The sequence below is a fragment of the Dasypus novemcinctus genome, chromosome X (genome assembly GCF_030445035.2).
Source record: "Dasypus novemcinctus isolate mDasNov1 chromosome X, mDasNov1.1.hap2, whole genome shotgun sequence".
Classification (NCBI taxonomy): domain Eukaryota; kingdom Metazoa; phylum Chordata; class Mammalia; order Cingulata; family Dasypodidae; genus Dasypus; species Dasypus novemcinctus.
Window position 1 is genome coordinate 186,414,976 of NC_080704.1, and position 21,742 is coordinate 186,436,717.

General features: G+C 41.7%; 1 protein-coding gene across 1 annotated transcript in view; it reads left to right on the plus strand.

Moving 5' to 3' along the window:
• TMEM185A (transmembrane protein 185A) overlaps nt 1-21,742 on the plus strand; it is a 61,033-nt gene that overhangs the window by 26,928 nt on the left and 12,363 nt on the right. Inside the window, exons 2-4 of the mRNA XM_004480854.4 lie at nt 14,115-14,291; nt 16,518-16,725; nt 21,651-21,734. Coding sequence (XP_004480911.1) covers nt 14,115-14,291; nt 16,518-16,725; nt 21,651-21,734 — 469 coding nt within the window. The remainder of the gene's footprint in view (nt 1-14,114; nt 14,292-16,517; nt 16,726-21,650; nt 21,735-21,742) is intronic.

Genomic DNA, 21,742 nt, shown 5'->3' on the forward strand with positions numbered 1-21,742 from the left:
TCTTTAGGATTATCCCTATTAGTTACTCATATCTGGGCCTTGGACCCAGTAATGGGTTCCAGACCCCCTTCCAAGGACCTTGGGGATGTAGGCTGTAAAGTCCGGAAAAAGCCTCTTTCACTTATTTACTTTTAATTTCTTCACATGCACTTCCTTGGTCGGCCAGCAGATGGTGCTCTTGCTCTTCGACAGCTCTCTCAGTTCAATATCTGGGTGGGTGTGTTCACTGTAACAGGGGCTGGATCTCTGATAAAGGATCTTGCCTGGAGGTTAAGTGCATTGTTTTTTGTTGTTGTTGTTGTTTAATTTTTTTATTCATTTTTTAAAAATATTACATTCAAAAATATGAGGTCCCATTCAACCACACCACCCCCACCCCACCACTCCCCCCACAGCAACACTCGTTCCCATCATCATGACACATCCATTGCATTTGGTAAGTATATCTCTGGGCATCGCTGCACCTCATGGTCAGTGGTCCACATCATAGCCCATACTCTCCCACGTTCCATCCAGTGGGCCCTGGGAGGATCTAGTAATTCAAACCTTCTCAGAGGTTGTTTTCCAACCTTTGCTGGCTACCCCCTGGTTTCCCAGGTATGATATAATTCCACTCCCCTCTGCATCCTCAGCAACCAGTCCTGACCAGTAGGAACGGTGTTTGAAAAGGTCAGATCTCATTAGTACCCTGCTAGCTCCTGGGGAAAACAATGGCATGGCCCCTCCCGGCCTGGAAGGGTTCCTATGACACAGGAGACCAAATTTTTGGGTCAAAATCTGAGTCAGCCTTAGCCTGTGTCCCTCTCCTTTCCATTTCCTGGGGATGTGGGTCCTTGTGGGTCCCCTTTGTCTGTAGCAGGTGGCCCTGAGGCCAAAGAATTCAAAATTGTGTATAGGATATGGGAGGATCCCAGCAGTTTCAGCTGCAGCTTGAACTTACAATTTTGCTATCAAGATTCTTTTCCTTTGCCCCTCTCTCTTCTGGGTGGTGTCTAGCCTACCTCTGGTGTCCTAAAGCCTAGACATTTTTCTTAATTATCTTTTTTTTTTAAAGATACATAGATCACACAAAATGTTGCATTAAAAAAATATAAGAGGTTCCTATATATCCCACTCCCCACACCCACCACTCCTCCCACATCAACAATTTCTCTCATTAGTGTGGTATAGCCATTGCATTTGATGAATACATTTTGGAGCACAGCTACACAGCATAGATTATAGTTTACATTGTAGTTTACATGCTCTCTGAGTCCATCCAGTGGGTTATGGCAGAATATGTAATGTCCTGCATCATCATTCAGGACAACTGAAGTCCAGAAAATGCCCCCGTATCACCAATTTTTCCCTTTCCCTACCTTTAGCAACTCCCATGGCCACTGTCTCCACATCAATGATATAATTTCTTCCCTTGCTAGAGTTACAATAGTTCTCTCTAAGCCATATTTTTTATTCTTCCATCCTGAGGACCCTGGGATGGCGATGCCCACTCCACCTCTAAATTGACAGGGGGCTTAGATCCCACATGGCTAATGGATTGGATTCTCCTCCTTGCAGTTATAGACTCTCTCAGTTCCTTGGTGTACTGGTTGACCATCCTCACCTCCTTGTTAGCTGACCTGTGTAAGTCCAATGAACTGGAGAGTAGGTGTTACAACTCCGCTGAGGTTCAAAGCCTGGATAGCACCAGAGGTTCAAGTCTCCTGTGCATACACCAGCCCCAGCGCCAACCACAGGTTGAGTCAAAGTGACAGAAGAGGCATGTGTAGAGAAGTCACATCTGAGTCCAACTCCATCACAATCGGGAGCACAAATTCCAAAGTAGGGCCCACTGGTACTCCAAGCCATCTTCCATGACTGTAGGACCTGGGTGTCTCCGTAGCCCTCAGGAGCACCACTACCTGGGGTTGTGTCTACTTTCGCTGTCTCTGAGATCTGGCTGAGATGTGCGTAAGTGCGACCCCTCTGATGACCTGCCAACTCATTTTGAAATCTCTTAGCCATATAAACTCATTTGTCTTTGCCATTTCCCCCTTTTATTCAAGGTCTTTTTCTAGTTGCATCAATAACTGGTGCTTGGTAGTAATCCCTCAGTGCCAGGGAGGCTCATGTCCCATGCTGAGGAGAGGTAATACATTTATATGCTGAGTTTGGCTTCGAGACTGGCCACATTTGACCAACATGGATGCTCTCAGGAGGTAACCCTTAGGCACCCTGCAGCTCTAGGCCAAGTTGAAATTTCAGGCACAACAGGCTCCTAAGCATAGTCATCAGTATCAAGGGCCCATCATTGGACCATCTTTCATCACTGTTCTTTGCCCTTGCACTTGGAGAATTGTTGCTGTTCCATTGGGGAGTGCTACAGAGCTCCCCAGGATGGGAACTCAGCACTCCCTCAGTTGTCATGTGAAACTCTACCCCCTATGTCAATACCCAATGAATATCTGAACCTGAACATATCTATATACCCTATATGCTTGCCCTGGAGAACTCTCTCCTGCCCATGCATCCCCCATCAATGACACCCCACACCAGTGTTCCTCCCCTGCCATATTGAACCCCTCTGTGATCCAAAACTTCTTCAAAAATGAAGCTTAATATATTGTCAAATTCAATTAATAGGAAAATGAAATAGTTATGATAGGTTTAAAGATTAGGAATAAAATACAAAATAATTCAGGAAAACCAAAATAAAGTAAAAAATAAATTGGGGTATTAAAAAAATGAAAAATATCATAAAAATTTTTTTGACATTTTACCTTTCGTCACTGTAATAGGTATTGCCCTGTATGTACAGTGGCAAGACAATCTCTTCCATTTCTTCCTCAGTGTCTTAACATCTTATTTTTTTAACTATGTCTTCAAAAGAGTTTTATATCACAGTAAAGTCACATATAGAATATAACAGAATATAGGGGACTCCCATATACCCAACTTCCTCTCCCTTTTCCCCCTTCCCCAGCAATGATCTTTTTACATGTGGATGTTACATTTGCTCCAACTGATGTACAAATATTGAAACATAGCTACTAACCATGGTTCCATTATGGTTTACATTTTAGACTATACACTTTCATAAATTTTTAGCGAAATTTAACATGGCCTATATCCATCATTGCACGATCATGCAGAACACTTCCATTGCCCCCCAGTTACCCTCTCTTCCATCTATTCTATTCCTCTCTCCCCTTCCCCTCAGGACCCACAGTGACATCCAAGTTTCACTGCTTGAAGGACAAGATTCATAGATACTTGCAACAATGCTGAGGGCTTGACACACTAGTCTGTCCTCCCCCATTGGGAGTCACCATACTCTCGCGAGACACCCTCCCCTCTGTTTGAGAACATCAGGCTTCCCCAGGATGGGAGTACAACCCCTTTTCGCTCATTATATGGGTCTCCACCTACTGATATAACACACTATGACAAGATGAGCACTCACATGCTGCGTAGAAGCCCGCCTCAGACGCACCCTGTGCCAGATGCCTCCCATCAAACACCTTAAACCAGTAACCCTTCCATATTATATTTTCTAAAGAGTTTTCTCAACATTATAGTTTCAACCATGAACCTGACAATCTCCCTTGTTCACCTTCTCCCCCGACCCCAATTCCATGGATCATCTGACCCATCCTTGCAACCCTAGCCCCCCTCAAGCCTGCAAAGGCCAACCCAGTAGTATCCCTATACCCCCGTCTTCTCACTTCACTTCACAACTACTTACCTCCACTTTATCGTAGATTTTGCCTGTGTGGTCATTGGTTCACAACCTTCCTCCCCGCCCCCCCCCCCCATTTCCTGTAAGCCTATCTTCCAGTCTCTAGCTCTCTGAGACAGCTTGATTTGCTTAATTCATATCATTGAGGTCATGTAGTATTTGTCCTTCAATGCCTGGCTTCCTTCACTCCACATAAGGACCTCAAGATTCATCCATGTTATCCCATGTGTTTGTAGTGTATTCCTTCTTAGAGCGAGCAGTGTTCCATTCTATATAATATAGACCACAGTTTCATTACCCATTCATCTGTTGATGGGCATTTTGGTTAATTCCAACTTTTGACAATAGTGAATAATGCTGCTATGTACATTGGTGTGCATTTATCAGTTTGTGTCCTTGTTTTCTGTTCTTCTGGGTATGTACCCAGCAGTGGAATTGCTGGATCATATGGCAAAATCTGTAGCTAGTTTTTTGAGGAACTGCCAAGCTGTCTTCCACAATGGCTGGATCCTTCTACATTCCCAGCAGCAGTTGATGAGGGTTCCCATTTCTCCACAGCCTCTCCAACACTTGTAGTCCTGTTTTTTTAATAGCTGCCAGTCTACTGGGTGTAAGATAGTATCTCATTGTAGTTTTGATTTGCATTTCCCTAATAGCTAGTGATTTTGAGCATCATTTCATGTGCTTTTTAGCCATTTGTATTTCTTCTTTGGAGAAGCATCTGTTCAAATCTCTTGTCCATTTTTAAAATGGGTTGTCTTTTTATTTTTGAGATAGAGTATTTCTTTTTATATGCTGGATATTAGGTTCCTATCAGATATATGGTTTCCAAATATTTTTTCCCATTGGGTAGGCTGTCTTTTCACATTCTTGACAAATTCCTTTGACGTGCAAAAGGTTTTAATTTTGACGAGGTCTCATTTTCCTGTTTTTTCTTTCGCTGCTCGTACTTTGGGTGTGAAGTTGATGAAGCCATTTCCTATTACAAGTTCCTGTAAATGATTCCCTATATTGTCTTTGCTCCTATATATAGATCTTTGATCCATCTTATGTTGATTTTTGTATAAGATGTGAGATGGTATTCCTCTCTCATTCTTTTGCATATGGATATCCAGTTCTCTAAGCATCATTTGTTGAAGAGGCCATTTTCTCCCAGTTGAGTGGGCTTGGTGACCTTGTCAAATATCAGATGACTATATGCAGGGATCTATATCAGAACTCTCAGTTCAGTTCCATTGGTCAGTATGTCTATCCTTGCACCACTGCCATGCTGTTTTGACCACTGTAGCTTTGTAGTGTGTTTTGAGGTCTGGTAGTATGATTCCTCCAATTTCACTTTCCTTTTTCAATGTTTTTGGCTATTTGGAGCCTCCTGCCCTTTCGAATAAATTTCATAGTTAGGTTTTCCAATTCAGTAAAACGGCTGCAATGATTTTTTTTGGAATTGCATCAAATCTTTAGATTAGTTTGAGTACGATATATATTTTAATTATATTTAGTCTTCCTATCCATATACAAGGAATATTCTTCCATTTATTTAAGTCTTCTTTGATTTTTTTAACGGTGTTGTGTAGTTTTCTGTGTATGTGTTTTACGTCTTTAGTTAAATTTATTCCTAGGTATTTGATTTTTTTATTTACTATTGTAAATACTTTGAAAAACTATATACCAACAAGAAGGACAATTTAGAGGAAATGGACAAATTCCTAGAAACACATAAGCAGCCTACGTTGATGAAAGAAGAAATTGATGATCTCAACAAACCAATCACTAATAGATAGAGTCAGTCATTAAAAACCTCACAACTAAGAAGAACCCCAGGCCAGATGGCTTCACAGATGAATTCTACTAAACATTTCAGAAAGAACTAACAACAATCTTGTTTAAAATCTTCCAAAAAATTGAAATAGAAGGAACATTGCCTAACTCATTCTATGATGCCAACATTACCCTAAAACAAAAGGGAAACAAAGTCACCACAAGAAAGGAAAATTACAGACCAAACGCATCTAGATTCATTAGTATCCTCTTCTGATACTCTTTCTTTCTATGGGGTCAGTGGTGATACCGCCTTTCTCATTTCTTATTTTGAATATTTGCATCTTCTCTCTTTTTTTCTTTGTTACTCTAGCTAAGGGTTTTGATGTGTTGTGTTGTCATTGTCATTAGTTTCAAGGTAGTTACTGATTTCTTTTGAGTTTTCCTCCTTGACCTACTGTTTGTCTAAGAGTGTGTTGCTTAACTTCCATATCTTTGTGCCTAATCTAGTTATCTGGCCCTTACAGATTTCCAGCTTCATTCCATTATGGTCAGAGAAGTTATTTTGTATGATTTCCATCTTTCTGAATTCATTGAGACTGCTCTGTGTCCTAGCATGTGGTCTATCTTGGAGAATGATCCATGTGCGGTTGAGAAGAATGTATATCCTGTTGTTGTTGTTTTTTAAGATTTATTTATTTATTTATTTCTCTCCCCTCCCCCCTCCCACCCCGGTTGTCTGTTCTCTGTGTCTATTTGTTGTTTCTTCTTCTTAGTCCGCTTCTGTTGTTGTCAGCGGCATGGGAATATATGTTTCTTTTTGTTGCATCATCTTGTTGTGTCAGCTCCCCGTGTGTCCATGTGTGCGGCGCCATTCCTGGGCAGGCTGCACTTTCTTTCACGCTGGGTGGCTCTCCTTACGGAGCTCACTACTTGCGCATGGGGCTCCTCTACACGGGGGACACCCCTGCGTGGCACGGCACTCCTTGCGCATATCAGCACTGCGCATGGGCCAGCTGCACATGGGTCAAGGAGGCCCACAGACTTCCCATGTGGTAGACGGACACCCTAACCGCTGGGCCAAGTCTGCCGCCTATCCTGTTGTATTTAGGTGTAGTGTCCTCTGATATATTATTCAAAGTCTTTGTTTCTTTATTGATTCTCCATTGAGATGTTCTGTCTAATGGTGATAGTGGTGTATTAAAGTGCCCTACTGGGAAGCGGACTTGGCCCAATGGATAGGGCGTCCGCCTACCACATGGGAGGTCCGCGGTTCAAACCCTGGGCCTCCTTGACCCATGTGGAGCTGGCCCATGCGCAGTGCTGATGCGCGCAAGGAGTGCTGTGCCATGCAGGGGTGTCCCCCGTGTAGGGGAGCCCCACGCGCAAGGAGTGTACCCCGCAAGGAGAGCCGCCCAGCATGAAAGAAAGTGCAGCCTGCCCAAGAATGGTGCAACACACACAGAGAGCTGACACAACAAGATGATGCAACAAAAAGAAACACAGATTCCTGGTGCCACTGATAAGGATAGAAGCGGTCACAGAAGAACACACAGCAAATGAACACAGGAGCAGACAACTTGGGGGGGCGGGGAAGGGGAGAGAAATAAATAAAAAATAAATCTAAAAAAAATGTTAATACCTTTTAAAATAAAAAAAATAAAAATAAATAAAGTGCCCTACTAGACACTTTATAGACGCATCTATTCCTCCACTTAGTTTTTCTAGTGTTTTCCTCATGTATTTTAAGGTGCCCTGGTCAGGTGCATAAATGTTTTTGATTGTTCTTTCTTCTTAAAAGATTACCCCTTTTACTAATATATAGTGTCTTTCTTTGTCTCTCACGATAGTTTTGCATTTAAAGTCTATTTGGTCCAATATTAATATAGCTGCTCCTGCCCTTTTTTGGTTATTGTTTGCTTGTAAGATTGTTTTCCAGCCATTCACTCTCAACCTCCTTGAATCCCTGGGTCTAAGGTGGGTTTCTTGAAGGCACCATATAGATGGGTCATATTTCCTTATCCATTCTGCCAATCTGTGGCTCTTGACTGGTGAGTTTAAAACATTAACATTCTATGTTACTACTCTCAAGGAATTACTTATATTAGCCATATTTTCTTTGGATTTGTATATGTCATATGTTGTTTTTATTTCTTTTTTTGTCTTTTTAGTTGTTCTTACACTCATCTGCAAATCTGTGTCTCCTGTTTTTTTTCTTTCAACCTGCAGAACTCTGTTTAGTATTTCTTGAAGGGCAGGTTTCTTGTTGGCATACTCTCTTAGTTTCTGTTTATCTGTGAATATTTTGAACTCTCCATCATTTTTGAATGCCAGCTTTGCTGGATTGAGTATTCTTGGCTGGAAATTTAATTCCTTTAGTACCTTGACTATGTCATACCATTGCCCTCTTGCCTCCATGGTTTCAGATGAGAAATCAGCACTTAATCTTATGGAGCTTCCCTTCTTCGTGATGGTTGTCTTTTCTCTTGCTGCCTTCAGTATTTTCTCTTTGTCTTGAACACTGGATAATTTGACAAGTATATATCTTGGAGTAGGCCTGTTGGGATTTATACTGTTTGGGGTGTGCTGAGCTTCCTGAACATGTATATCCCTCTCCCTCAATAGGTTTGGGAAATTTTCAGCCATTATTTCCTTCAGCACCCCTTCTGTCCCCTTTTCCTCCTCTTCACCTCTGGGATGCCTGTAATGTATATGTTTGTGCCTATTGTGCTGTCATTCAAATCCCTAAGTCCCTGCTGGATTTTTGGTATCTTTTTATCTATCAATTCTACTACTGGTTGATTTCAGATGTACTGTCTTCCACATCACTAATTCTTTCCTCTGCCTCTTCAAATCAGCTGTTATTTGCTGAGAGTGTATTTTTGATTTCTCGGATTGTGCAGTTCATCGCCATCATATCCATTATCTTTTTGTGTATGTTTACAGTTTTTTCACTATGCTCTCCAAGTGTTTTCTTAATATCCTTAATCTTTTCCTTCACTTCATTAAGTTGGTCTATGATACTTGTTTGGGAAGCTCTGGTTAGTTGTTCAATGTTCTGCTCCTCTTCCTGGTTTTTAGTTTGTTCATTGAACTGGGCCATGTCTTCCTGATTATTGGTATAGTTTATAATTTTTGTTTTATCTTGATGGTTTTGTTCAGTTGATTAGTTTCTCCATCTAGTCTCGGGTTTTATTTAGGTGCTGTTGTTGTGTGTGTGTTAACTTTCTCTTTGACACTTTGTACTTCTTATTCTATTTCCTTATTGTTGTTTAAATTCCCTTGAGCAATCACTCTTTTTGTTGTGCTCTCTCCAGATCAATGCCCTGAAGCCTCCTGCTTTGTGGGTTCCCAAAACAGCTCACTCAGGCAGGATTTTGCCCCTCAGCCATTTTTTGTAGGAAAGAGGATGTGGGTACACTTAATATGATGCCATCTTGTCCCTCCTCTCTGCCATTTCCTATTTAACCCACTGATTATTTAAGAGTGTGTTGTTTAATCTCCATATATTTATGAATTTCCCTTTTCTGTACACTTTTGATTTTCACCTTCATTCTGTTATGATCAGGGAAAGTGTTTTGTATAATTTCAGTATTAAATTTATTGAGACCTGTCTCATATGGTCTGTCCTGGAGAAGGATTCATCAGCAATTGAGAAAAATGTATATCCTGCTATTTTGGGGTATAATGTACTGTAAATGTCTGTTCGGTCTAGTTGATTTATCATATTATTTAAGCTCTCTGTTTCTTTATCCTTTGGCCAGATGTTGTATCTATTACTGAGAGTGGTGTATCAAAATCTCTAACTATTACTTAGTGACATCTGTTGCTCTCTTTAGTTTTCCCAGTGTGTGCCTCATGTATCTTGGGGCACCCAGGTTAGGTACATAAATATTTATTATAGTTATTTCTTCTTGGTGAATTGCCTCATTTATTAATATATAATGACCTTCATCCCCTATAACAGTTTTGTATTTAAAATCTATTTTGTCCAAAATTAGTATTTCTTCTCCAGATCTGTTTTTGTTACTATTTGTGTGGAATGTATTTTTCTGGCCTTGGACTTTCAACTGTGTTGTATCCTTAAATCTGAGGTGAGTCTCTTGTAGACAGCATATACCTGACTCATTTTTTTAAATCTTCTATCAGTCTTTATCTTTTTTTTTTTTTTTTTTTATTGACTTTGTAATAATATTACATTAAAAATATATATGTCAGGTCCCATTCAACCCCACCCCCCCACCCCCCCTCTCCCCCCCCAACAACACTCGTTCCCATCATCATGACACATCCATTGGATTTGGTAAGTACATCTTTGGGCACCTCTGCACCTCATAGACAATGGTCCACATCATGGCCCATACTCTCCTCCATTTCATCCAGTGGGCCCTGTGAGGATCCACGATGTCCGGTGATCACCCCTGAGGCGCCATCCAGGGCAGCTCCACGTCCCAAATACGCCCCCACCTCTCATCTCTTCCTGCCCTTCCCCATACCCATCGTCCACCATGTCCACTTTTCCCAATCCAATGCCACCTCTTCTATGTGGACATTGGATTGGTTGTGTCCATTGCACCTCTATGTCAAGAGGAGGCTCAGATTCCACATGGATGCTGGTTGCCATCCTCCCATTTTCAGTTGTAATCACTCTAGGCTCCATGGTGTGGTGATTGTCCTTCTTCAACTCCATCTTAGCTGAGTGTGGTAAGTCCAATAAATCAGATTGTAGGTGCTGGAGTCTGTTGAGGCTCAGGACCTGGCTATCACATTATCAGTCCAGAGATTCAAATCCCCTAACTATATCTTAAACCCCAACGTTAACTGCACCTCCAGCAGATTAGTATGAGAGTCTCATGAAGGGAGATCCCATCTGAGTCCAGATTCATCACACATAAACACCATTTCCAGAGAGGGGCCATCTGCCCTGGTAGTAAACCCCATCGGCCATGACCATAACTCTCATGGGTCTCTTTAGCCTTCATAGGAACCAATATCTGGGGGTTGTATCTGCTTTATCTGTCTCTCTGACTCTGCTCAGTTGTGCATGAGGGCAATCCTTCTGCCAGCGTCCAGACTCTTTTTTAGAAACTCGTAGCCATATAAACTCATTTCTCCTTTCCATTTCCCCCTTACTTTAGTTCAAACAGCATTTTAAAGTCATGTTATTTTATGTAGACATGGATATTCTGCTGATCCGCATTGAACCTTCCATATAAGGTCCTTTTCCAGTTGCATCATCAGTTGGTATTTGATAGTGGTCCCTCGTTGCCAGGGAGGCTCATCCCCGGGTGTCATGTCCCACGCTGGAGGGAAGGCATTGCATTTACATGCTGAGTTTGGCTTCGAGACTGGCCACATTTGAGTAACATGAAGGCTGACAGGAGGAAATTCCCAGGCACAATGTTGCTCTAGGCCTTGTTCTTATTTTAGGTTTATCAGCTCACCAGCATAGTCATTAGCATCAGGGGCTCACTGTTGAACCCTCACTCCCTCCCGGTCCCCGCCGCTGTACCTGGGAGACTATCGCTGCTCCCCTAGGGACCACGACAGAGCACCACTGGCCAGGAACCCAGTACCCCCCCTGCTGGGTTTTTAATTGTTGCCACTATGAGTATATCCAGTCGTTACCATGCACCCTGGACATATGTTCTGTACAGCTCCCTGACAGCCATATATCACCTGTCATTGGTATCCCATACCAGTATCCCTCCATTGCCATTGTTGAAACACTCTGTGATCCAGAACTCCCCGAAATTTGAAGCCCAATATAATGTCATGGTCCCTTACTAGGGAATGGCATATAGCGATGGGTTTAAAGGATAGATAAAGAACTTGGATAAAGTTAGATAAAGAACTTAGATAAAGAATGTTGACTTGAAAAAATTCCACATCCTATCCTTTCCCCCCCCCCCCTAATTATTCAGCGTTTCTTCGTAGGAGTCCTGGACCACAGCAATGCATATATATAATATACAGCACTCCCATACATCCACCACAACACCTTTTTCCTTCCACAGCGATACTCTTACACCCTATTCACATCATATTTACTTAAGGTGATGTACAGAGTCTGAGATATTAGCTTTCTAACATGGTAATATCTGTGCTTACATTATGGTGCATACTTTAGGATACACAGTTCTTTACATTTTTAGTTCTCCTATGTTTTACATTATGGTTTACATTATCAGTCTGTCGTCTCCTATATGTTATGGTGTAATATTACATGTTTTATATCCATCCTTGTGTACTCTCAAGAAACTCCTCCCTTGCCCCCCATTTACTTTGGTTCCACTCATTTAACGTCCATTTTCCCTTCCACCTTGGTGCCCACAGTGACAGTCAACCTCCGTTTCCTGAGGAGCCACTTCCAGAGATAGATGGAATAGTGTTTAGGGCCTAACTTGCTCATCTGCCCCAATGCCCTGGGAGCCACCCTTTCTCTCGAGGGATAGAGTTCCCTCTATTTGGTGGCATTAGTCCTCCCCAGGATGTGGGTCCACCCCCACTCTCACTACTTGGGATTCTACCCCATGGTGTCACCCACTCTGGCAGAATGAGCATTTAGACATTCCCCAGGAGCCCGTCCTGCATCAGACCCTCCCCTCCGAGCATTCTAAACAGGTAACCCTCTTTATTATATTTTGATCAGTCTTTATCTTTTGATTGGGGAGTTCAAGCCATTAACATTCAATATTATTACTGTAAAGGCATTACTTCATCCATTTTGTCCTTGGCTTTCTGTTGTCAGATCTTACTATTATCTGTCTTTTTATCCATTAATTTACCCTTCCTAATAATCTTCATTTCTATACTCTTCTTCAAGTCTCTAGCCCTTGTTTTTTTCCTTTCAGGCTGCAGCACTCCCTTCAGTATCTCTTGTAATTCTGGTCTTTTTGTAACATACTCTCTGTTTTTGTTTGCCTGTGAAGAATTCAAACTCACTCTCTATTTCGAAGAACGATTTTGCCAGATACAGAATTCTTGGTTGGCAGTTTTTTTTTTCTAAATACATCTTATCACTCTCTTCTCACCTTCATGGTTTCTGATGGGGGATTGGCACTCAATCTTATTGAGGTTCCCTTACATGTGATGCTTCGCTTTTCTCTTGATGCTTTCAGAATCCTTTCTTTACCTCTGATATTTGTCATTCTGAATAGTAGGTGTCTTGGGGTAGGTCTATTTGGATTTATTCTGTTTGGGGTGCATTGTCCTTGGATATTGATATTTATTTCTTTCATCAGGGTTGGGAAAGTTTTGGTAATTTTTTCCTCAGATATTCTTTCTGCCCCCTTTCCATTCTCTTCTCCTTCTGGGACACTGATAACACATACATTTTCATTCATTTCCCTGAGATCCTGTTCCTTTTTTTCCCCGATTTTCTTGCTTTTTTAATTGTATATTTTTTATGATTTTCTTCTAACTTCACTGTTGGTTTAGTTTTTTCTGAGTTTCTTTCTATTTATTGATTTTTTCCCCTGGAGAAAGTTGTCTTCTTTATCTACTGCCATCATCTCCTCTGAATGACCTCATTACCTGAGGGGAAGAACTGGGTTTCTCACAAGGGATATCCATGGTGACTATCAGAGCATCTGACACAGACATAGTTCTCAAACATTTTCCACAGGGATGAAGAGATGTGAATGTGGATCATTCAGTTGTCAGCCATACAGAGTGACTCATGTCACTGTTGCTCCACATTTTGGTTGCTAATTTGGTCTTGTCTAAAAGGGTGCTTATGGGAGGGTATTCCTAAATGCTTGAGTCTTTTGTTCACAGGTCCCTATTAAAAATTTACACACATCTAAACATGTGAAGTAGCCATGAGCTGAAGGAAATTTCTCACTCTGAGCATTTGTGTATCTTTACTACTAGGATATCTGACACTTTTGTTGAAGCTTGGGGTGGATGCAATGACCAACTCCTCTTGGTCCACATTCTGGCTCTCTTGTTAGCCTCAGCCTAGACTTTGTTTATGCCTTGTTCTTTACCCAGCTGAGGCCTCTACACTTTCTGAAAGTGTCCTGACCTCCAGTCTGTGGAGGCCTACTTCCACTTCCCTGGCCACACTTGGAGTTGATCTCCTCCTGGGCCATCTCTGAGGAAGTGATCCAGAAAGATTCTGTTGTTAGTTGGCTGGTAGTGGAGCAAAATGGATGTAGACACATGATGATATTATGGGAGAATAGGGCTCATTCAAAGGGGTTATGGTTCCAACAGAAAAAAATGGACTGTTAGAAGCAGCTAAAGAACCCAGCAACTGCTCAGTGTCAGAGTTGATTGTGCAAAGAGAGGCACAGGCAGCAAGTATAAGGGTACTACAGAGGCAGATGGAGACTGTAAGAAACATGATAGCTGTCCAAACTTTTGCCTCCCTCTGCCCATAGCACCACAGTAGCACATGTTATGTGTCATGCTTGGTTATGTATCTCTGTGTGTTCTCTCTCCCCCAAGAAGCCCTGAAAAGCAGGGAACTTAGTTTAGTCTTGTTATGTTTCTCTTGTCCCCCAACACAGTATATATGTTACATAGAACTTCTCTTTTTATGTACTGAAAAATATTGCTGTTATTATTCCCTATATTAGTTTCAAGTGGTTGTAAATAGGAATCTTCTTTAATTATTTTGCTTTTCTCCTAGTAAATTCCTCATCTATGCCTGTCTGCTGCTGTTTTCTGTGCTGTTGGCCCTTCGTCTGGATGGCATCATTCAGTGGAGTTACTGGGCTGTCTTTGCTCCAATATGGCTGTGGAAGTTAATGGTTATTGTTGGAGCCTCAGTTGGAACTGGAGTTTGGGCCCGAAATCCCCAGTATCGGTAATAATGCTTTATAAAATCCACTGGTTTCTGTCCTGAATCATAACGGTTTTTTTCACTGTTATTGATAAAGGGCCATTTTCTCTTCTATCTTTCTGGGGTTTTATAAGAATTATAGTACAAACAAACTGAATTCTAGTCTAAGTTGTTAAAAGTTAAGAATTAAATGCATTTTCTTGCAAAACTGGTGTTATTTTGGGTAATCAGTTTCCTATTCAGCTCACAAAAGCCTATATAATCCAAAATGTACCCAAAATATAAAATTGTTATACCATGCTAGACTTAGAAGTATAAAACCATCATGTATTCATAGTTCAAGCTTTGCTCATCAGGGCTATATTCTTCTCCAGTTCATTCCTGAAACTGGGGCTTGCTTCATCCCAGTGTTCTAGTACTGGGCTTTCAGGACGGCTGGTGGTACAAGGAAGGTAGCTCATGAGACAGCGAGTCCCTGAGACATGGGCTATGGTATGAGGAAAGATGAGGGCTAGATGCTGAGAGGGAGAGCAGAGACTTTGGGGGCAGGGTAGAGGGATAACCTTTACCCTCTCCAGTTCCCTACCCTTTTCTTCTTGGATGCCTCAGCTGGTCCACATTCCTGGGAATTGGCTCACTCCAGTCTGCAGCCTGGTGCTGCTGGGACCTGGGATTGCCAAAGTGTAAGGGCTTTTGGTTCTTCTATTTCTTTGCTTTCTCCTTAGCAGAGACTGGAACTACAGAATGGAAAAAGGGGAACCTTGAACCTGGGGTAGGGGTAGGGGATATTCTAAACCTTCCCTGGGAAGATGGCAGAGTGAAGGAGCTCTCAGTGGGCAGGTGGGGAGAGAAGAGGAGGCAGCTGCTCCTGTGAGAGACGCATAGAAGATGGGGTACCTCAACTTGTTTAATTCTTGGTTTTTAACTTAAAAAACAAGGTAAAGCTTAGATTACAATTTATATGTTTCACATATAAATTAGAAAGTCTTAAAACGTCTTCTGCTTCACCACTATTTCTGATTTACTTTCATGTCAAAAAGAGAATAAACTGAAAAGAGCCTGGCCTAGATGGGGCCATATACTTTCATGTCTGTTTTACTCATTTCTACTTTATAAGTCCAGAGCTGTTTTAAAGTTCTTAGGTGTATTCTTAAGATTGTGAGCGTAGATGTGAGTCTTTTCTTTTTTATGGGATATTTTCAGATAACTGATATTCAGATAATGACAAGTTAAATAACTAAATATTTTCAGTTCTCCTAATTGATATTTAGAAGCTATTTGAACTTTGCTCTGTTGGGTTGAGCTAAGACTTTTAGAGCAAAGAAAGGAGTTACGTGTGGGTGGTTGAATGTGGTGACTGTGCAGACGAGGTAGATCTAGCATTAACGCTAACCATTGGAATGCTGCTGGATACCAGAGCAATAGCCACTGACCTCATTTGCTTTGTACTCAGGTATGTTGATCACCAACAAGACATATCATAATAGACAGTCTATATTTTGAATGAACATCACAGACCTTTAAATGCCTTATTAAGCATTTTCCTGATTAGTGGCCTTATTTTTCAATTGTTAATCAAAGTTCATACATGATACCTAAATAGCTAATTAAGTTGATTTTGTTTGGGGATATCTTTAACTATTTTGCTCTTTCTCTTTCATCTACAGGTATTAACTCATCTTAATGGAATAGAAAGGAAAATAAAAGACGTTTATACTTTTCAGTTGTGCTTTTAAATAGCACTTAACAATAGCTACTATATATTCTTGAAATTAGCCCACACATGTTCATAAAACTGGAGTTATTTATAATAGTATTGCATGAAATGTAATTTGTAAATTTTTAAAAAATTCTTTGAGAGATGAGGACCCTGAGATTAAAGGAACATTGTAAGTTTTAAGCAGTACAAACAATTGGCTTGAATAATCATGGAAAAAATGCTTATGTGCAGTCAGGAAAATAATAACTGGATATTACTTGTGAAAATCCTTATACATTTAAAAAATTAAAGTCTAGTTTGGTTATAATACTCATTTTGCCATGTGGTTGTTCTTTGATGTTTTAAAAATTACATATGAAAGATTAGGTTTAAGAGATTTCTACCTGGTTTTCCTTCACTTTTTGTCAACTTTACAAATAAAATTCATAGTATCAATATAAGTTGGTATTTGCCCTGGACTGCTTGTTTGTAATGGAGATTCTGAACTGAGGGTGTTTTTATTCCTTCTTCTTCTTTATGTCCCTTTTTAGAGCAGAAGGAGAAACATGTGTGGAGTTTAAAGCCATGCTAATTGCGGTGGGCATCCACTTGCTACTGTTGATGTTTGAAGTTCTGGTCTGTGACAGGATTGAGCGAGGAAGCCATTTCTGGCTTCTGGTCTTCATGCCACTGTTCTTTGTTTCCCCGGTATCTGTTGCAGCCTGTGTTTGGGGCTTTCGACATGACAGGTCACTAGAGGTGAGATTTCATATATTTAAGAATGTTTTTCAAAAAGTGAAATAGTTTGGTCAGTTATTTTGATGTAAATTTCTTGCCTTATGTTAGGAAGAAATTGACCATTACCTCTAGATCATGGTATATAAGGACACATAAAATGATGGAAATAATCATGTTTTTCTTTCTTAACTTAGGATATTGGCTTTTCACCCAGGCCATCAGCCTTCTAACAGCTTCACCTCTTTTGCTGTCCACCTCAGACCCCATGATCTCGCACCTTAACTGCCCTCTGGTTAGCCTGTCCTGATGTGTCCATATGTTTGTTTTTTCATCCAGTAACTCTGGTACTGAAGGAGAGGTCACAGGGTGGGTGTAGCTAGTAGATAAGGGTGGAGCATGGAGGGAGAATACCTCTGAGGACCCAGTTACACTCTCTGCACAACTCCCTAAGCCTTCAGCAATCCAACCCCTCATCTTCTGTTCTGTTCCCCTCTGGCTGCTGAAAAAATTCATGTGACCCATGGACTGGGCCACCACAGGTTTGTGGTCTCCAGCTTCTCCAGTCTAGGCATTCTGAAGGGTGTCATAGTGCCTGGCCCCAAACAGGAGAAATCAACTGGGGAGAGGATGGGGAAAGACTTACTCTGTTTATGACTAAAGCACAGATAATCATATGAACATAAAAGAATATACAAAATATCTGTGATATTAAAATGCAATGGTGGGATGGGATGACTTGGGAAAAATGTCTAAAAAGGCTCCTTGGGAACATGGCAGTGAGGAGACGGTTGCCCCTCCTTGCTCCTCTGCAACACATTGCCTGCCTGTCTCTTCACAGTGCCCCCTCCATTCATCAGCAGCCTTGTTGTACTGCATCCTCACTGCCTATCCTCCCTCCTGATGAAGGCCAGTCACATTTGGGTAGCTCCCTCTCAACCCTCTGGTTAGCTACGTGCTTTTCCTTCCTATTCACAAAAATGATCCACTTCATCACCTCCCCCTCCTTTCTCAGCCCACTGCAGTCAGGCTTCTGCCTCCTTCATTCTCCAGAAATGGGCAGTGACTTCCCTGTTGCCAAATCCAGTGAACCTTTGTCAGTCCTCAGCTTTCCTAACCATTGGCCATTCATTCTGTAGCTTCTGATATTGTTGAGCATTTCTCTCTCTTTTTTTTTTTTTAAGATTTATTTATTTATTTAATTCCCCCCCTTCCCCCGGGGGTCTGTTCTCTGTGTCTATTTGCTGCATCTTGTTTCTTTGTCCGCTTCTGTTGGTCAGCGGCATGGGAAGTGTGGGCGGCGCCATTCCTGGGTAGGCTGCACTTTCTTTTGTGCTGGGCGGCTCTCCTTACAGGCGCTCTCCTTGCGCGTGGGGCACCCCTACGCGGGGGACACCCCTGCATGGCACAGCACTCCTTATGCGCATCAGCACTGCGCATGGGCCAGCTCCACACGGGTCAAGGAGGCCCGGGGTTTGAACCGCGGACCTCCCATGTGGTAGATGGACGCTCTAACCACTGGGCCAAGTCCGTTTCCCTGTTGAGCATTTCTTGATGTGTTACTTTCCTTGGCTTCTGAGACTCCCCTCACTCCTGATCCTTTGACCTCTCTGATCACCTGTCTTGGGTTCCTCTGCTCAGTTTTTCTTCCTCAGCTTACTCCTTACAAGTTGCTGTTGCTTAGGATTCTGGTCTGGGGTATTTTCTGTGCTCACTGTACATATTTTCTCTGAATGATCATGTTCACACTTCTTGCTTCTACTACCACCTGTGTGCTGTTGGCTCCTAAGTTCATGTTTGTAAACTCAGATTTTTCCACTAGGGCCAGATGCCTTATCCAACTTCACCCAAGTTTGCATTCCCTGTATTGCTTTACAGCACCAATTCCATCCAGTCATCCAAATCTTTCTACTTTATGTTTCTTTTGCTTTGCATGTTTCTTTTTTTCCTAATACCTGAATAAATGAAATAAAACCAAGCATTAACATAATTTTCAAAAGCTTACATTAAAAAAATCACTGAGATCAAAGTGTTCTAGATGTTAACTGTTTGATTCGCTGTTTCTTAGTAGAGGTGGGGGATATGCTATTGGCATTTTGGATAGAGAATTTTTTTGTTGGGAGAACTGTCCTGTGCATTGCAGGATAGTTATCATTCTTGAATCATGCTCACCAAATACAAGCAGTACCCTTCCTTCCTCTCCCCCCACCCCACAAGTATCTCTGGCATGCAAAAATGCCCCTGCATGTTTTCACCCTCCCCACCCAGCAAGGACAGCAGTGTTGCCCTGGTTTAGAAGCACTGCTAGAGCTGTCTCAGTACTGTTGGGTAGGTGCTGGGAAGGAAGTTTCAGAAACCTGTAAAAATTTAGAACTCTGTTTCTTAAGAAGCAAAGCATATACAAGGATTAGAACTGCACTGGGCATGAAACCTGTGTTTCCCTAATGCAAAGCTATAAAAAGTAAGTCTTTCACATCTTCCCACGAAAAGAAGCAACATGCTGGGAGTTGAGCTCTGTCTTGGATCTTGTATTACAGAAGGAGGTGTATCTCCGTTTGTAGGAGATAATTGGAGATAGGTCACAGAGATGTGGGGGAGTTGGGGTCTGACAGAGAGCGCTGTGTAGGTGGGCAAGGAGGTGATAATTTTCAGGCCGAGGGAATAATGCATGCAAAGGCTTAGAGGCATGAGAAAATCTGTCATGCTGAACACCCTGCAGGTAGTTCAGTATGACTGGAGCATAAAGGGAAAAGGAGGAAGTAGTGGGAGTTGGGGGAAAGGGAGACCATTCAAAGGGGTTGGGCCAAGTAGGGGCCAGAATACAGTTCTCCCAGCATGTGCTGAGGTATGCCAGGGCAGCATGGTGAGCTTGCAGGGGGAAAACAGTGATACCTGACATCTGCTGGGACACCATTCAGACTACCTCAAAGTAGTTTACAGTTTCATTATTATGTCACACTACATACCTTTTGATGATGTTAAATCTTTGTGAAACTTAGGTTTTGGCAATTGCTGTGCTAAAAAGCTAGTTCTGTGCAAAACTAGTGTAACGAGGTAATGAGGTAATTACTAGAGGTAATGAGATGAAAGTGTCCTACCTGGTTCCAAGGTTTCGGAAATTGTGTGCATACATCTCATTAAGAATTACTTGTGGTTATTTAAGAATGGAATAAAAATATTTTACTTTTGATTTATGTGAATTATTTTTTTCAAATGGCTATTTAGGGCATAAATACTTATTAAGTTTAGACCTAATTAACTCAATAGAGCTGTTAGGTATTTCTTTTAGCCTAGGGACTTAGGAAAGAATTGCTCAGTCACTAGGCACCTGTGAGCTGAGAACCTCTGAGCCAGATCATAGGACCATGCTAAAAGTTTAGATTTTCATTCTGTATGCAATGAAGAGCCATTGAAGAATGGCAAATAATGGGTCCAGAAGGAAGAGCAGCTTAGAGGGGCTTTGGGAACAGGGTTTTCAAGTCTGGAGACAGGAAGTCCAGTAAGGGAGCTGGTGAAGTGTGTCGGGGCAGAGAGGGGTGGTGGTGATGAGAAAAGCCTGAACCAGGCAATAGTAATTGGGACAGAGAGTGAACAGAGGGATTCAAGAGAATTTTAGAAGATGGTGTGGATAAGATTTGGTGACTGGATATGAGCATTCGGGAGGAGGAATATAGGGCACTTTCCAGGTTCACGGTTTGTGTAATTAGGCAGTTGTGGTAACTTACACTGAGATGGGTGAATATTGAAAGGGAGGGAAAGAAAGGGCTAAAGGTGCAAGGGGATAATGAACTCAATTTGGAACTGGATTCATTTGAAGTGCCTATAGGACAGCCAAGTAAATAGCATATAGACAGATTTGAGAATCAACCAATAGGAGGTAATTCAAGTCATGAGTGTGGGTGAAATGTATTCTTCCCCACCCCCAGGGCAGAGTGAGTGAGGGAAAGTATGTATGTGCTTAGTGAGTAGAAAAGAAGACAGTTTAAAGCCCTGGGGAGCATCACCATTTAAGGAACAGAAAAGGAGCCAGGATTGAAAACCAAAAAAGAGCTATCAGAGCAGTAGGAGGACACCAAGACTGCATTGCATGGTGTGCCCTAGAAACCCAAGGAGAGTTATAAGAAAGAAGGAGTGGTCAACAATATCAGATGTAACAAAGACGCCCAGTAGGATGTGGACTGAAAAGTGGTCTGATGCCATGGAGGTTATTGGTGGCTTTGATGAAAGCAGTTTCCATGTGATCAGTGGGTGGAGCTTGGAAGAGGAGGTGAGGCAATAGGGGCTTAAGTATCTGACCATCTCACAAAGCTTGGCTCTAACAGAGGGAGAGTGCTGGGGCTGAGAGGGCATACATGATCAAGAAAGGGAAGGTTTTATTTGGCTTAGAGGTTATATTTTTGGTTTTTAATGGAAAAGTTGAACTTGTTTTTGTGCTGCTTGGAAGGATAAGTGGAATAGACAAGGTTAAAGATGCAGTAAAGAATCTATAACTGAGGTCTTGATGTGACAAAATCTTTGAGGAGTCAGAAAGGAACGAGAACTGGGTTCCAGGGCCAAGCCTGGGAGAAGAAGGAAATATGAGGGTGGTTAGGGATAGAAATGTTTGTTTGCAGGGGCAGTAAAGAAACTTGGAGAGCCCCCTGCAGATAGGCTGTTTTTGGTGAACTAGAAAACAAGGTCATCCATCATCTGCACAGGCAGTGCTTAGGCTTTGAGTGGCGTGAAGGGTAGGGCAGCCACCAAGCAAAATAGAAGAGGCAGGAGGATGGGCCGTTTCCTCTTTGGCACTGTAATATTTTGCTCCTCTGTTGCCAAAAATAAGGAATTTCCAATGTAAGTTAATAAAAGTTTTATTTTAGTGTGTTTACTTTTTTAGTGTGTTAACCAAATAATTTTAGTATTGAATACAATTTTTGCTTTGTTTAACTAATTCTTCTCTTCATTTTCAGTTAGAAATCCTGTGTTCTGTCAACATTCTCCAGTTTATATTCATTGCCTTAAGACTGGACAAGATCATCCACTGGCCATGGCTTGTATGTAA